Source organism: Phodopus roborovskii, unplaced genomic scaffold, assembly GCF_943737965.1.
Source record: "Phodopus roborovskii unplaced genomic scaffold, PHOROB, whole genome shotgun sequence".
NCBI classification, from domain to species: Eukaryota; Metazoa; Chordata; class Mammalia; order Rodentia; family Cricetidae; genus Phodopus; species Phodopus roborovskii.
Window position 1 is genome coordinate 50,182,314 of NW_026126511.1, and position 16,619 is coordinate 50,198,932.

General features: G+C 42.8%; 1 protein-coding gene across 1 annotated transcript in view; it reads right to left on the reverse strand.

Annotated features, from left to right (window-relative positions):
• The window catches only part of Wdfy2 (WD repeat and FYVE domain containing 2), a 131,222-nt gene that overhangs the window by 20,475 nt on the left and 94,128 nt on the right, over positions 1 to 16,619 (reverse strand). The window contains exons 5-6 of the mRNA XM_051195549.1: positions 12,682 to 12,832; positions 7,514 to 7,626 (exon numbers count right to left, since the gene is read on the reverse strand). Coding sequence (XP_051051506.1) covers positions 7,514 to 7,626; positions 12,682 to 12,832 — 264 coding nt within the window. The remainder of the gene's footprint in view (positions 1 to 7,513; positions 7,627 to 12,681; positions 12,833 to 16,619) is intronic.

The following is a 16,619-nucleotide window of genomic DNA, read 5'->3' on the forward strand; positions in this document are numbered from 1 at the left end:
TTTATTTGAGAATACTGTGGAGTGTTTTTATATTTGGATATTAGGTATAATTAGGGACAACATCAGAGGTAGAAATTGTTTCTTCGGGAACTTGAGTTTATAAATCCTTTATAATTCAATTATATGCTAAGTACTAGTACCCTTGTCCTATTTAATACAGAGTCTAGAGTTGCCTGAGAGAGATGTCTCAACTGAAGATTGCCTAGACTGAACTGGCCTACAGCCAGACTTGTGGAGGATTCTTGTTTGTTGATGCAGGGACCTAGCCCACAGTGGGTGGCACCACCTCTAAGTGGTCCTGAGAAGTATACAGCAGCTGGCTGAGCATGAGCCAGTCAGCAAACCAGCAAGCAGCATTACTCCCCAGTTCCTGTTTCAGGTTTATGCCTGGGTTCCTGCCCCTATGCCCTTCAATGATGGACTGTGGTCTGGAAGCATAAGCCAAATAAACACTCTCTTCTTATAAGCCAGACTGTTTAATCACAGCAACAGGAAAGAAACTACTAGAACGACACTCACCTATGAAGTGAGGAAGGTGTACTACTGTGATCACTACAACTACTCAGTACCTACTGGATGAGAGACTGGATCAATTACACAGGACGAAGCCAGAGGTTCTCAACCTGGGGGTCGAACAGCCCTTTCATAAGGATTGCCTAAGACCATTGGAAAACACAGATAATTACCTTACCATTCATAAGAGCAGCAAAATCACAGTTTTGATGTAGCAAGAAGATAATCTTATGGTTGGGATCACCAAAGCATAAAGAACTGTATTAAAGGGCAGGAGTGTTAGGAAGGTTGAGAACCACTGGCCTAAGCTGCAGATGATATAGTTTATGGCTTCCCAATATTATGACAGAGTTTCTTCTCCAGCAATCCCCTTATAGATCAAATTCTTTGAATACTGAGAATAGAAACAAATTTTCTATATAAAATGAACACAAAGGCAACAAATACCAAGGAACGTTAGACATATCCGTTTTTAAATATTATTGAAAAATATTCTGAGGCTATTAAGTAGCTCATACTTATTGGAACCTGACATTTTAAAAATGATCAACTTGCTTTAATGAAGTCTTATACCTTGGAGGCTTTTAGGTAAGCTTCTCTCCTAACAGTCCCAGCAGAGTCTTTTAAGGTTACAGGGCCCCCGTGCTCCCTCCCACTGCTGAGGATTTCCTAACCAGCCTCTTCCTCTTCCTGCACTGCATTCTGCTTGCACACACCCCTGTTCACAATGAGCCCCACCTCCCCTAGCAACGTGTGATTAACGGGGCCTTCACCCTCACCGACTCCGCCTTCCCCAGCCAGCAGCCAAGCACAGCAAGGGCAGAATGAAGCGTAGATGAGTGAAAATTTGAAACAATTTTTCTCCAGTTCATGCCAGGCCTTACCTAAATCCCATGTCCTTAGAGGCGACCCCAGCGCTGCTCTCATTACTCACATATATCTTGCCCCAGAGTGGCTATCACTTCAGAGACAAGAGGCCCTGGGAGGCCAGAGCTGGGGCTTGTTCCTTGGTGTATGTGCCTCTGGAGGCAGACATTCAATCTGCAGAAGCAGATGAGCCAGCAGCTGTGTGCTGAGCAATAGCAAGGAATGGCCTCAGCCTTGCTACAAACAGATGAAGCAGGCCCCAGACACCTCTTTCCTGGGTAAGAAGCGCTGCTGATGGCGCGCTTTCACCCAGTTGACCTTTTCTCCATGGGATGCTTGAGCATCTGAAGTGGCTTCTTCACTAGAGAAGCCACTACACTCAGGGAAACAAATAAAGCAAGGTGACAGACGTGACTTTCCTTATAAAACATGTAAAATGTGTAGCTCGGCTTTTAAAAGCACTGTATCAGATTTAAACAACTGTGGGCACTGTAAAAAAGGATGGTTTGAAAATATCCATCAACTCAAGAGACTTTATGGATGATGGACTCTGTTACAAAGTTAGGTCACCTCAGAAATATCTCCCTGAACTATTGTATACTTAAAAGCGGATGAAATGGCCAGGGATGCAATCAGTGGTAGGGCACCTGCCTAGCATGCACAAGGCCCACAGTGCAAACCAAAACCAAAACCACCACCAGAGTTGCAATGGTAAAATCTATATTACAGATGTTTTATGAACGTAATTGTTATTGGTGGGATAATATCTTACAACACTGTATTCATACTGGGTTATTTTTACTTATTGGATTTTCTTCAACTTTTAACCAAATATTATAAATTTGCAGAAATAAGCATTTCAATAAAAACTATTCACATTTCTTTCACTATTTTTTTCAACTTTTAAACATTTATGTATATGAGCTTGTGTATATATTCATGTGGGTACCTGTGGAGGCCACAGTGGGTGGTCAGATCCCCTGAGGAGGAGTTACAAGAGGTGGTGGGCCTTCTAATGGGGGTGCTCCACAAGAGCAGCAAGCACTCCTAACTGCTGTGGAGACATCTCTCTGGACTCTCTTTGCTATTCTTTAAACAACAAGGACTTGCTTGCTCATGCTGGCCTCTAACTCTAAGTGACTCCCATGCCTTAGTCTCCTGGGTAGCTGTGTAACTCCACCCCCTTGCTTCACATTTTTTTATTGTTACATAGACAAGAATGTCAAATGTAGATCTGGGCCAGAGTTGAAATTTTTTAGAAATTTAATACCTGTTACCAAAATGTGTAGGGAATTATTTTTAATTAATTAATTAAATTTGAGACATGTGCAAAAGCCTTGCAAAACTGAACTCAAGAGTAAGAAACTTGCTGGGTCTGCCTTTGCCCAAATGTGATGAGTAACTTGCTCAGAGTCTGGCTTCACTCCCTCAACAGTAAGTGGGGCACGCTAATAATTAGCTAACAGGGCCTGAGTCAATGCTCAGACCACTGTGCTTCTTACATAAAATGTCACCAAAGTCACTACCTTTTGGTCCAGGCTGAAGTGATGAGGATTTGTGAGTTTCCCTTGTAAGTTCTCCCCCTTCTCTCTTTTTTCCTGCATAACTTATTTATTCAGTTTATGTGTGTGGGTGTTTTGTCTATATATATGTCACATGCATGCCCGGTACCTGCAAAGGACAGAAGAGGGCACTGGATCCCCTGGAAGTATAGTTGTAGATGGCTGTGAGCTGCCAAGTGGGTACTGGAAATCGACCTTGGACCCTGGGACAACAGCTAGTGTTCTTTACTGCTGAATCCTCTCTCCGACTGCACAAAAGCGGCTCTCCTACTGCTTCCCAACAGCCCACAGGAGACATTAGGGCTTCATAGCACTTCTGCCCACACAACAACCCTGCAATTATTGGTCTGCTGTGTTTGCAGGCTAGACTGAAGGAGAGTGGAGGTAAGGGTTACATTTGCTTTACTGACCCCCACACAGTGGCACCATTCACACACAGAACAAGCCAATGTTGATCAACTCAGTGGAACCTCCACACACTGAGTCAGACCTCACAGAAAGATCTGGGTGCAAGTGTCCATTTAACAAAAGCTGAAGTCCTCAATGTAATCATTTGAAGATGCCTGTCTGCATAGAACTTTCCTGTTTTTCTCAGTTGCTTTTATAATAGCCACAATATTCCTTTTGGTTCTCCTAACAGTGAGTGACTAAGGCTATGCTTAATTGTGAATTAGAAAGCTTTGACCTATTACATTCAAACCCTCCTGCTTCTCACATGTTCATGTGGGCATGGTGGCTCACACTAGAAATTCCAGTACACTTGAGAGGTTGAGACAGAAGCATCACTATGAGTTTGAGACCAGCTGTATACAGCAAGGCCTTACCATACAAAACAAAAACCATACAAATAAAGAGGATGTTACTCATGCTACTAACTTAACTCAAAATAGGTTTCCCTAATTTGTTCAGCTCAATGTAGAGCGCTTTAGTAGAAGGGTATATGAAGAAATTTCTTCAGAAAAGAACCATGACACTTGACATTCAGCTCCAGAAAGAAAACCAGCAGAGGGAGCTAGGAACACAAAATAAATCTCCACTGACTAGAAACTGCAGCTGCTGGGCTGGCTCCATCACTACTCCACATTTCTGTATGAGTTTCTACAGCATAAGAGAGAATGAGGAGGCAAATGGCCATGGCTCCCTATGGAAGAGAACGATGGGAAGAAAGACTGACCACGGCTCCATCCATAAACATTGAAGACCTCTATGTGTGAGTCAGGTCTGAACTGATGATGAGACACCTCCCTACTCCAATGAATCTGGTTTTGGTCTTTGGCCTTTACAGAAGTCCCTTTCTAAGAATTTGGGACTGAATAAGGCATAGTAGAGGCTTCCTCTATAGGAAGAGCTTAATGCTGTGAACTGTGCTTCAGTGTAGCTGAGCAAGCTGTGCTGCAGCCAGATGCGGCAGCTACTCTCTGCAAGAAGTTGAAGCCTCTTGATAACTACATTTGCCCTTATGTGAGCTAGCAACCTTCCTGAGCCATGTCATCTGCCTCAAAGATAACCCATGATAAAAACGAGATGAGGATGCCTTAAATTGTGAGAAAGATTCAGAACCAATACCTAAGTAACATTTTATATTACAGCAAGCATGCAGAAAACATAAGATTCTTAGCCATATCCACTCAACAACACAGAGGGCTCAAACAGTTCCTCACACCTGCTGCCTTGGCAATAACAACATGGAACTCAGGGGACCCCTGAGTGACTTTCTGAAGAGTCAAGACGGCACTTCTGCCTAATCCAATCTGGTTAGTTAGCAGCAGGCACATTCTCCCTATAGCCCCCTGCTCCCACAGCAAACCCAGGCTTCACTTGTGCTAGCAAGTACTCTACCCACTGAGCTACACCCTAGCTCCTGCTGTGATGATTTTCAACTTCATACTTTTACCCTGAATCTATCCACTCTTCCTCCTGTCCCCCTCCAGCACCCCATTTTAAGAGATAGTTTCTGGTGTTGGGGAGATGGCTTTACAGTTGAAGTGCATGCTGCTTTTACAGAGAACCAGAATGCTGCAACTCCAGCTCCTGGGGATCAGATGCCTCTGTTTCTTGGCTTCAAATTCATTAATGGTTTTTCAAGGATGCCAAAGTAACTCCAGGGTGAGCCTTAGGGATCTGGATTGACTGTAGCTTTCTTTCTGGCTACCTTCCCACAGCTGCCTCTGCTCCTCCTTCAGACAGAGAGGTGCAGCCTTGGAGAGGTGAGCGGCACTGTCAATGCTCAGAGCACGGGCTCTTAGATATCTGTGCCCTCACCATGCCAGCATTCCTTGGACGTCCTCTCACTCCTCTCTAAGAATTCAACACTCAGTCATTCCCTAAGATTTCGGGTCAAGCAACAGCTGCCCTGAATGCCCCCTCCAATGTCTCCTTCCAAGTAAGCACTGGGAGGCCCTGGTGCTTCTTTCCCAGGCCTCTGTCACCAGGCGCCATTACAGTGTAGCTTGGCTCTCACTGGGCTCTATGGAATCTGAGGTCAACAACTGTGCTTTTCTTTCTGACCAAGAGTATCCACCATGGAGCAAAGGGCAGGAGAAGAGGCAGATGCACAGGTTCTGAGAACAGCCAGAGGCAGGCAGAAGGAAGGCGGGAGAGGCTAGTTCCCAGATGCGAAAAGAGGGCAGCAACTGCATGGGGGACCATTGAAAATGCTGCCGAAAGTTAAACACACCAAGACCTTAAACACGTCCCAGAAGACCATGGGTCACCTGAGAGAGAGCAATTCAAATGAGATGACAGAGGCAAACCACATATTTGCCTCTAGGCTAGAAGGTAAACAGAAGGTGAAGGCCTTGGAGCAGCCAGGGAAAGGCATTCTGGGAAGTCTGCAGGCAATTTGCACATGGAGAAGCACTAAAGGATCCCACTTACCTGAAACAGTCACATTCCACAGGAAGAGCCAAGGGTCATGGGGGAGGGGCTAGCATCTAAGGGCAGAGGGTTGCAGCTTCACAAGATGAAGTGGTCTGGGATTGATGGTGGTGATAATGGCACAGTACCAGCAATGTACCAAACAAAATGGTTAAAGTGGTAACTTTTATCTTCTGCAAGAATAGAATTAGAAGAGTAATGGGAATGGCTACAGGAGGATGTGGGATTGAGAAGGTCTGGTTTGTTTCCTGAACAGATAAGCAAGAACCTTAAGTGTAGGAATAAATGGAGAGGAGCTGTTGCCTAAAGGAAGCCTGTTTTGGTGGGCGGCTCCTCAGAATTAGCCTGGGGCCCACAGGAAGACAGGTTCCCATACAGAGTTGAGAAGACACAAAAGAAAAGTCCTGTTTAGGTATGTAGAAGAGTTCAGAACAGGCAAGAAATAAACCATTTTGAAGCTGACAGCTTTTGAAGGAGGAGGTGGTAGGAGAGAGAAAGAAGAAGGGGGGGGGGAGGATGGTTATGAGCCAGGCATGAGGAGTGTGCTGCCAGCAGGAGGAAAAGAGGCAGCTCTGCACCCAGCTGGGAAATCACACCCTTGCCATGGCATCTAAATCTCAAGAGTGAATGTACTGGGGCTCCTGGTTCACACAAGCAAAGAAGGCAGATAGTCAGCTTGCATTTTAGTACTCCAAGATCACAGAGAAGGAGGGATGCTCTCAACTGAAGACATAAGCACTCTGGGAGGCATGGGGCAAAGAAGTGGGTGCTGGAGCCTAGACACACAGGTCAGACCCCTGGAGCTGGAGTTATGGACCACTGTGAGACATCCAATGCGGGTGCTGAGAACTGAATTCAGGTCCTCTGCAAGAGCAGCAAGCACTCTAAACTGCTGAGCCATTTCTCTGGCCCCTTTCTTTATTGCTCTACCCCTGCAAATCCCTTGTGACTAAATGAACACTATTTAATTAAACATCCTTTCCCATCTATTTTTGTTTTTCTATGACATCCAAATGGAGTATTACCTCTACACCAAAGCATGAGTTTACTTACTTACAAAAACGAAAGACCACACCAAGGCCTGCTAGCAACCACAAAACCAAGCTGTAGCACACTTCCCCAAAATGGACATTTTTTTTCTGGAACCAATGCTACTTCCAAAAAATGCCAGTATTCATTACTGCCATCAGGGCTACAGATTATTTTTTTATCTTGCATAGACAATCCTGAGCACACTAGTGATATAACGGGGACCTTGGGTTATAAACTAAAGGGTCCAATAGGAAATATGAATCTGTCCCCTTTTATTGAGTCTCGCTTCCCTTTTCCTGTCTGGGATCTGGGAATCTTTCCTGCACACTGTCTTCTCACTTTAAGCGTGAAAAGGACAAGTGTCCTACCAGTCTTCTGGGTTTTGAAACGTTGCCACATGGTCTCAAGTACCTTGACAACACATGCCAGCACTGGCTTTCTCCACAGCAACGCAAAAGCTAACATTCTCAAGAGAGAATGGTTTCTCTTCTGTTTGACTCATGGAGAAAATTTGTTGGTGTTCTGTCTTACTAATCATTTTACAATCAGCTAAGTATCATCTGTTGTTTTGCCCAAGCCCAGGTTATCCTCTGCTACCTTCAAACACAACACCTGAGCACCAGAATACGCAGTGGGGGATGGAGCCTCTGCTCAGATCTTACCTGTGTGCCCTCGGAAGGATGTGAGCAGTGTGCAGTTTTCTTGTTCCAGTTTGAGGATGGTGACTTGGCCTGAGTGATCACCAATAAACACATGACGGGTTTCCACATCAAATCTATCATGTAATCATTAAGGGTTTTAAAGAGGGGATTTATGAGAGTGAAAAACAAAACAATCTACGTTAGTTTAACAAGGAATATGCAGTGCCAGGCCAGCAGAACTTGAAGACAGGTCCAGGATGACACGAAAGGGGACTTAAGAAAATGAAGGCTGTACAATATTGTTAGACAGCCAGATGCAACATGACTAAGCTGTCGCTTATATTAATTTATACATTTAATATGACCACAATAAAAATATCAACATGTTTTCTGGAGCATGACATGTTCTTTCCAAAGTCCATAAAGAAAAATAAGCAAGGGGATACAGTAATATTTTGAAAATAAAAAAAGCATGCAAACCTACTAGATATTAGAATATGCCATAGAAGTTTCTTTTGTTTTGTTTTGTTTTTGAGAGGAGTGCTAAAACATGCTTTAGTGAAAACACTGTTTCAGCACCGTAAGTTTCAAGGCTTCCTGTTCTAGCCTGCAGCTGCTGTGACATCATAGCTGGCTCCTGCTCCTCAGGCATTGTTGCTGCTGACTGTCAACTCCTCAGTGCTCTGTACTGAGGTCCTTGTGGTAGCCTGACCAGTCACTGCTCAGTCATCTTCAGCTGTGCATCCCTGAAAGTAGCCCGGTGAGTGGGGCTCACACCTCTTCTGAGTCAAGCATACATACTGTATCTTTCCCCATCACTCTGTGAGGTTTATGTGGGTGAGGTGTACCTTTGACCTACTTTCTGTGATCTGCAAATGAAGGTGAAATACTTCATCTGGAGTTTTTTGTTATTCTGAATATCTATCTATCTATCTATCTATCTATATATATATATATATATATATATATATCTTTCCCCTTATTGCTGTGGTAAATTTGTGAGGAACGTACAGATGAGATGCTATGACTTGATCTCAGTAAGTAGTCTGCCTGGGAGGTTTGCTGAACTTCTGAGTGCAAAATCCCTGCCTTTGAATATGGTGACTGCTCTTGTTAGAGGTGGTGCCTGCTAAATAAATGTCTGGCCTACAGAATTTCTTTAAAGTGTGAGTATTGACAGAGAGACAAATGGCCTAGAATAGGGGGTCTAGAATCAGATACTTATGACACACAGTCCATTTTACTTTGTTTTCAATTTGGAGGATTTTTATTTTCTAATTTTATGTATCTTTTATTATGTTAGTGTGTGCATGTGCACACCTGAGGAGGCCAGAAGTCATCACATCACTTGGAGCTGTGATTACTAGCATCTGTAAGCCCTCTCCTCGACAGCTGGTGTTGAGATCTGAACTTCAATGCACATGGATGAATAGCAAGCACTCATAACCAATGAACCATTTCTCCAGAATTGTAGGCGTCAGAAAGAAAGCAGCCATTTGACATGAAACATGCCATTTGGGTGGTTCTAGTATAGCTTGTCATTTGAGGGGTTACAGTATAGTAGGCCACTCTTACTGGTTAATGATGGAAATTCTTATCAGTTCCAGTTCCTGAGACAATTATTTAGTAAAGTAGACTTGCAGAGATCCACAGTCAGGCCGGGACAGCACAGTAAACTGAAACTGTGAGCTAAGACAAACTCTTTCTGCCCTGAGTTGCTTCTGTCATCTTTTATCACAGCAACAGAAATGAAAACTAATACAGCAAGGGAGCTCCAACACAAGAACGCAGTGTCTTTGGTGTTGCAGAATAAAGGAGTTTTATGGCAGTGAAATTGCTCTGTAGGACAACACAATGGTGGACACATTTGTTCAGATCCATAGACCACACAAGGTACAACAGCAAAAGTGAGCCCAGAGGAATGCTAGGGATTTTGGGAGGTAGTGGCATACTACATGCATTAGTTGTTTGTCTCATCTCATTGTAACAAAATATCTGATGAAAGCAATTTAGGAGGGGTCTACTGTGACTCCCAGTTCCAGGGGACATGGTGCAGAATGGCAGGGAAAGGACAGAGATGGGAGCAGGAGGCAGCTGACCACACTGCATGCAGTTAGTAAGCAGCCAGCAATGATGTGCACAGTTCACTTTCTCCTTTCCATCCTTTTTTTTTTGTACTGTTAGGAATTCTTAGCGTTTTCTTTCTGTCTTTCTTTCTTTCTTTCTTTCTTTCTTTCTTTTTTTTTTTTTGTTTAGGTTTTTAAAAGTAATATATTTAACGTTTTCAATAATTGATATTTTTAAATATTAAAACTCCCATCTTTGGCTAATAATAGTCATATACTGGATTGTGTGTATGTGTCTGTCTGTCCGTGTCTATCTATGTATGTTCATGTGACCAAACACAGGGTTTCACAAATGATGGTCATGCACCATCAATGAGCTACATTGCCGATTCTACTCTCTCAAGCCAGTGGTTAGTCCCCAGAGTCATGAATTGTGCTCTGATTGAATAACGATGATGACGACCCAGTTTTCAGGGTGAAGGACACAGAACCATCACCATGAGGAAGTACAAAAGGCTGAACGTACACAGACTTGAGGGTGCAGGAAGGTGAACAAAGTACGTGATGTCAGTGGAAGTGGAGGGATCAGTTTAGAATGAGGGCTATCTAGAGAGCAAATCAGAAGCTTCTGGAGACAGTGGCAAGTGTTCCAGAGGAGGAATTGGGTTACATGACAACATCTAGATGATATTTTACAAAAAGTGACTTGCAAAGCAAGCACCATAAGCTGAATAGAGGATTTAGAGCTATGAAATGTTATTAATTTCTAGAGGTAACTATATCTTTGTAATTATGAATAAATATTTAGTTTTAGAGGTTCATAATGAAGTATGCTTAAGCTGGGTGGTGGTGTGTAGGCCTTTAATCCCAGCACTTGGGAGGCAGGGGCAGGTGGATCTCAGTTAGTTTGAGGCCAGCCTGGTCTACAGAGTTAGTTCCAAGACAGGCTCCAAATCTATACAGAAAAACCCCATCTTGAAAAAAACAACAAAAACTGTGTTTACATAAAACGACATTAGCGTCTAAAATGTGCTTCAGAATACTGTGGCAAAAGGGACAGAAGTACCAACAGTACATATGAGTTATTGGTAAGTGTCACTAAAATATTTTTTCTAGGAATGGTGGCAAAGGCAAGCAGATACCTGAGGACACCCTGAGAGTGAGTGAGCTCCAGGACAGCCAGGGCTACAAAGAGAAATCCTATCTCAAAACAAACAACAGACAACACCATCAAAAACAAAACCCAAGCCAAGTCATGGTCTCAACAGGGACTTAGAAAGGAGTTGAAATAAAATGACAGTACGTCTAGATGCTGGAGTGCTCAATATTAACGTTAAGTGCGCCATTAAGAAACTAAGATAATCTTAACGGATTTTCAGAACTCTTGACCTGATTGGGAATACACCTGAGCGATGACACTTTTAGGAAGACATCTCACTACACAGGGTGACATTTAGTAATACCTCCATCTCTCTCTCTCTCTCTCTCTCTCTCTCTCTCTCTCTCTCTCTCTCTCTCTCTCTCACGAGCTTCAGACAACCAGTAACCTGTGACTTTTGGAAAAGTCACAAAATGAAGGTGACTTTTGGAACTAGTGGCTATAATCTTAAACAAATGTTAATATGGTCAAGGTGAGTTTAATTGTAATTTTTGTTTTTCATTTTCAGATAGTCTGAAAAGTTATCTTCTTGGGGGCATATATGTGTCTTTGCACACACTGCCTGGTTTGGCTACGCAAGACAAGATAAATAGAAGATGCGCCATTATACTGGTCAGTGATACTGATGCCAGTGCTAGTGTAAGTCACAGGATGCTATTAGTGCTGGCCTCCATGAGCAAAGGGAACAAAGCAGAAGCCCATGGCAGAAAAGCCTCAGGAACAGTTGTCCCCTTCTTACTCACTGGCAGCGCGGCACCTTCGAGGCTTCAGCTGGCTCATCTGAAGCCTAGGTCATTTCTTACACGTACATGTGCTGCTGCCCTGTCAAGGACAGGCACCCTCTCCTTGCTAACTTGGTCTCTGGTCTTGGAAACTGTCCGCCTTTACAATCTTCCACTATGGTCTTTTTCATCCTTTCTTCTTGCCCTTCTAGTGAGAAAACAAAGGCAGCATTAGCCTCTGAGTACTCGTAAACGTACCCGCCACCACACAGGTGCAAGGAGATCGCTCGTGATGTACTGTCATAGGACTGACAACTGACTAGACACTTTGTAAATACAGAGATAAAACCCCAAAGCAGACATCATCCTGCTTCTATGGATGGTGTAGATTTCCATGCCCTGCCTCACATGTCAGAAACTGGAGGATTCCACTTTTTCACACAAGAGAACTTTCCTCCTTGCTTTGGGAGAAATATGTCGCCCAATTGACGCTAGGCTTGTCAGAGCCCAGTCAGCAAGAAGTGAGCCTTCCCTGGAATTAGTAGGTGCTCACCCCAAGCACACGGACTGAACTTGGGAGACAAGAATATCACACTATGGATTCTGAGAAGGTTTCATGCCTGGAACAAAGTTTGCAGGGTACCTTCTAGAAACAGCTAGCTCTCTGGTCCTTGGCCTGGTAGTCTGACAAATATTTAAAATTTAATTATAATTAGTGTGTACCACAGGGTGCATGAGGACATAAGAGGACAATTGCCAGTAGCCAGCTGTTTCCTTCCAGGATGAGTTCTAGGGACTGAACTCAGACTCTACACTTGTGTGGCAAGCACTTCTGCCTGCTCAGCCATCCCACTGCCCACACCCCAGATATTTCTAAATGAATGGCCCACTCTCTAAGCACCAATGGGGATTCATGATGGATCTCCTATAGGAGAAATGACTTGTCTATTAAAACCAAACATATTTTGATGATGGTTGTATGTTCATGGACCACAGTCCTGACAACTGAGGATCACACATAGACTGTGTCCTGTCTGGGTGTTAGAACTGTGTCATGGCAGTGGGCAGGCTTGTTACTTTAACAATGTTGCCTCACTCCACTCTGTTCACATGGGAACTCCCAATACCTTGTACCTAAGAGAGCCTCTGAGTATCATTTTCACACAGGGAAAAACAGAAAACAATGAACATGTCCCAAATGTCATGCATCAAGGAGAAAGGGCTTTGCCCAGCAAAGGATACTGCAGGCCTGAGGCCACAGCACTGGTACGGTAACATCCCAGGCGCTGCCCACTCTCAGAGCAGTGCCAGGCGAACTGCTTGTCCTGACCTGTGCTCAGAACCCACTCCAGCTCCAGAACAAACAGGACCATCGTCACTCTGCTCTGGTGTGCTGAAAAAAAAAAAAAAAAAAAAATCAAGAGATGAGAAAATGACTGATAAAGAAGATAGAAAAAAAAAAAAAACAAAAAACACCATTACATCCTTTTCCCTATCCCAGAAGAGGCTGAAGGACAAAGCCACCAGCAACAGGACAAAACAACAGCTCTCTTTAGACACTTGTCTTATTTATTTACAATCTATCTCTTCATACCCTTGCTTGTTTCCATCCAAGAGTTACCGTCTTGGGAAGCTCCCTACCCCAAAGCCTGGCCAAGCATACTAGGGCTACTGGTTCATTATGACCACAAGGTACACTAGGAATGACATTTGCAACACAGCCATGGTGGTCAGTTTATGTGCACTTCCCCCAAAGGAAAGGAATAGTGTCCTTTTGCTGTTGTTGATATCTGATTTCAAAATTCATAACATTTCTGAGTTTCCTGCCTGAACCCAAATGTTTGGAGAATTATAAAAAAAGAGAATGGTGGTCATTTGAAGGAGAAAGTCCTCAATAGGCTCATATATTGGAATGCTTGATCCTCATTTGGTGGCACTGTTCAGGAAGGATTCAGAGGTGTGGCCTTGTTGGGGGAGATTGTCCCTGGGGATGGGCTTTGATATTTCCAAAGACTCCTGCCATTCCTATGTGGAATCTTTCTGCTTCCTGCTTGTGGAACAAGACATCTATCACTCCAGCTGTTGTTGCCTCCATGCCTCTGCTTTGCATCATGAGCTTTCCCTCTGGAACTACAAGCCCAAATAAATACTTTGTTTTATAAGTTGAGTTGGCCATAGTATTTTACCACAGTAACAGAAAAAAAGTATCTAAGACATGAATGAAATATCTGTTATGCAGAAGTAGGTACATGTGAGGGAAAGAGAGAGCATTCTTATGGTTACTCAGACAAGGGCAACCCTATTAGAATTTTGGTATCGCATAACTTCAGAGTGAAAAGAGACTGCTCATCCTTTCTATCCATCTCTCTGTTGCTCACCTGGGTAAACTGAGTTGTAGTGACTCTGAATGTTGTGGCTAAGATCTCATGAGTCTCAGTTACTCAATAAACTCAGGCAGGAAGAGTTTTGCTTTCTTACTTTGTGATGTCAGGCAATGAACACAGGTAATAGAACGAACAAAGACACGCTCTGCAGCTTGGCTAGTGGTCTAATGAGGCAGGAGTATACCTGAGTATGGTGAAGTGTAGATTTTCCACCTGGATTACCAAGCAGCTTTAGAAACGTGAGTGACTGTCTGAAGTCCCACTGTGGTAAAAAACCATCTGCCAACTTCAGGGTATTTAGCACATTCTCTTAGTCACTGAGGAGACTAAGAGTGAGGTATGTGTCCGAATATCTCTCTCTCTCTCTCTCTCTCTCTCTCTCTCTCTCTCTCTCTCTCTCTCTCTCTCTCTCCCACACACACACACACACACACACACACACACACACACACACACACACACAGAGCAATGCAAACCTTTGGTTTTTGTGGTAAGTCAGTTCCCTTAGTGACTGGCTGTCAGTGGGAAAACAAAAAAGGAAACAAAATTTCAAAAACTCAAAACACAGAGGCTAAGAAGGAACTCTTGGAAGAAAACTCTTGGAAGGCAGATACTTATCACTGAACTTCAGAAACTCATAGGAAAACACAGACTTGGCATCTGGCTTGGTGAGTAGGAACCAGGGAGAGAGGGATGCTAGTCTTAGCAGAACATCTTTCTTACCATCATGCTTTCAGCCTCAGAAAGTCACACACACACACACACACACACACACACACACACACACACACACTCAACTCTAGTTATACAGTATGAATAAAAATGCTGTTTCACAAGATAACTGTTTTAACTCTTTGAAACATTTTTGAAAGAGGCTATGTCATGTCATATTACCATCAGCAACTCTGGTTTATCCACATCACTTTCAAGGCTGGTTTATTTGACTTTTGTTTTATTTTTTGAGATATGTTATCCTGATATAGCCAGACTGGCCTTGAATGCACAATTTTCCTACCTTAGTTATGTGCCATTAAGCCTGGAGTAACTTTTCCAAAGGAATTAATATTTATGGCATAATCAACTAAACTTCAGGCATCTCATCAAGCAATTTATACATAAAATGTCTACATTTTTTATAGAAAATGTAACATATAATTTACCATTTTAACCACTCTTAAATATACATTCTGTAGAATTAAAAATATTCATGATAATATATAATAGCCATCATCTTTATAGAACTTGTACATCTTTTCAAACATAAATCCTGAGCCTATTAAACACTAACTTTCAACTTCCCTTCTTCCCCAGCTCTTGGTAACTACTATTCCATTTTCAGTCTCTACAGATTTGATTGTGGTAAGTACCACATGTACATGGACTCCTTCAAAACATGTTCTTTAGTGATGGGCATTTACTATGCTGGAACATGCTGGTTATTTCCTTTTGAAGGTGATGGGGGATGTCCTTCTGTATGCTGTGAATATATGTTTCTCTTATTGGTTGATGAATAAAGCTGTTTCAGCCAATTGACAGGCAGGATTTAGCCAGGTGGGAAATCCAACAGGGATAGAGACAGGTAATAGGCAGAGTCAAGGAGACACCATGTAGCTATCAGGAAGGTAGGCTGTCAGGCATTCGCCAGCAAGCCAAGATCACATGGAGATACATAGATTAATAGAAATGTGCTAATAACTAAAAGAGAGCTAGCTAATAAGAAGCCTGAGCCATTGGTCAAACAATAATTAATATAAGCCTCTGTGTGTTTATTTGGGACTAAATGGCTGTGGGACCAGGCGGGACAGAAACTTCCATCTACATGAGGGTTCTGTGATATGCCTTCAGATACATATACTTCACTGCATCAGTCCATTCAATTAATGATGCACATCTAGGGAATTTCATCTTGGGCTTACTGTAGTCATACGGCCATGACCACGGATACACAACTATTTGTTTGAGCTTTACTTCCCTTATTTGGGGAACACAACACTGAATTTTTGTGGTTTTGTTTTACTTGTTCATTTGTTGAGACAGGGTCTCTCTATTTAGTCATAGCTATCTTGGAACTTTTTATGTGAATCAGACTGGCCTAGAACACAGAGATTCTCTACCTCCTGAGTGCTGGGATTAAAGGTGCTCATAACTACACCTGGCTGCCATTTAGTTTTTAAAATGACTCCAATACTACATTCCTGAGATAAACTTCACCGGACCATAATGTATTCTTTTGTACATATTGCTGAATGTGATGAAATTTGTGTTTGTATCATCTGTTTTTTATGGAGAATGGCATCCTAGGTTTCTTACATTGATTTGTATAGTATTAGTATAAGGAAATTATGACTTTTTACAGTGGGTTGGGAAGTCTTTCATTTCTCATTTCTAAAGGATTTCCTATAGTTTCACATATTTTCTTCCTTAATGTTTAAAAAATATAACCAGTAAAACCATTTGGTCTAGGAGTATAAAGGGAATGGAAGAAAGAAGCTTTTGCGCTTTGCCTGCTTGCTCTCTCTTGTTAGCAAGTCCATTCCTTACTGCGATTAGAACCCACTCCTTCAGGATTCTGCCATATAATAAAGACCAACTGAGACATCCAGCATCATGGACTGAGCAACTACTGGACTCTTGGACCTCCTGTTGGTAGATAGTATTGTTGGACAAGCTGGACCACAGCCTGTTAGTCATTCTAATAAATCCACCCTCCCACTTTCTCTCTCTCAATGTATGTATGTATGTATGTATGTATGTATGTATGTATGTATATGTAATATATGTGTGTGTGTGTGCTCA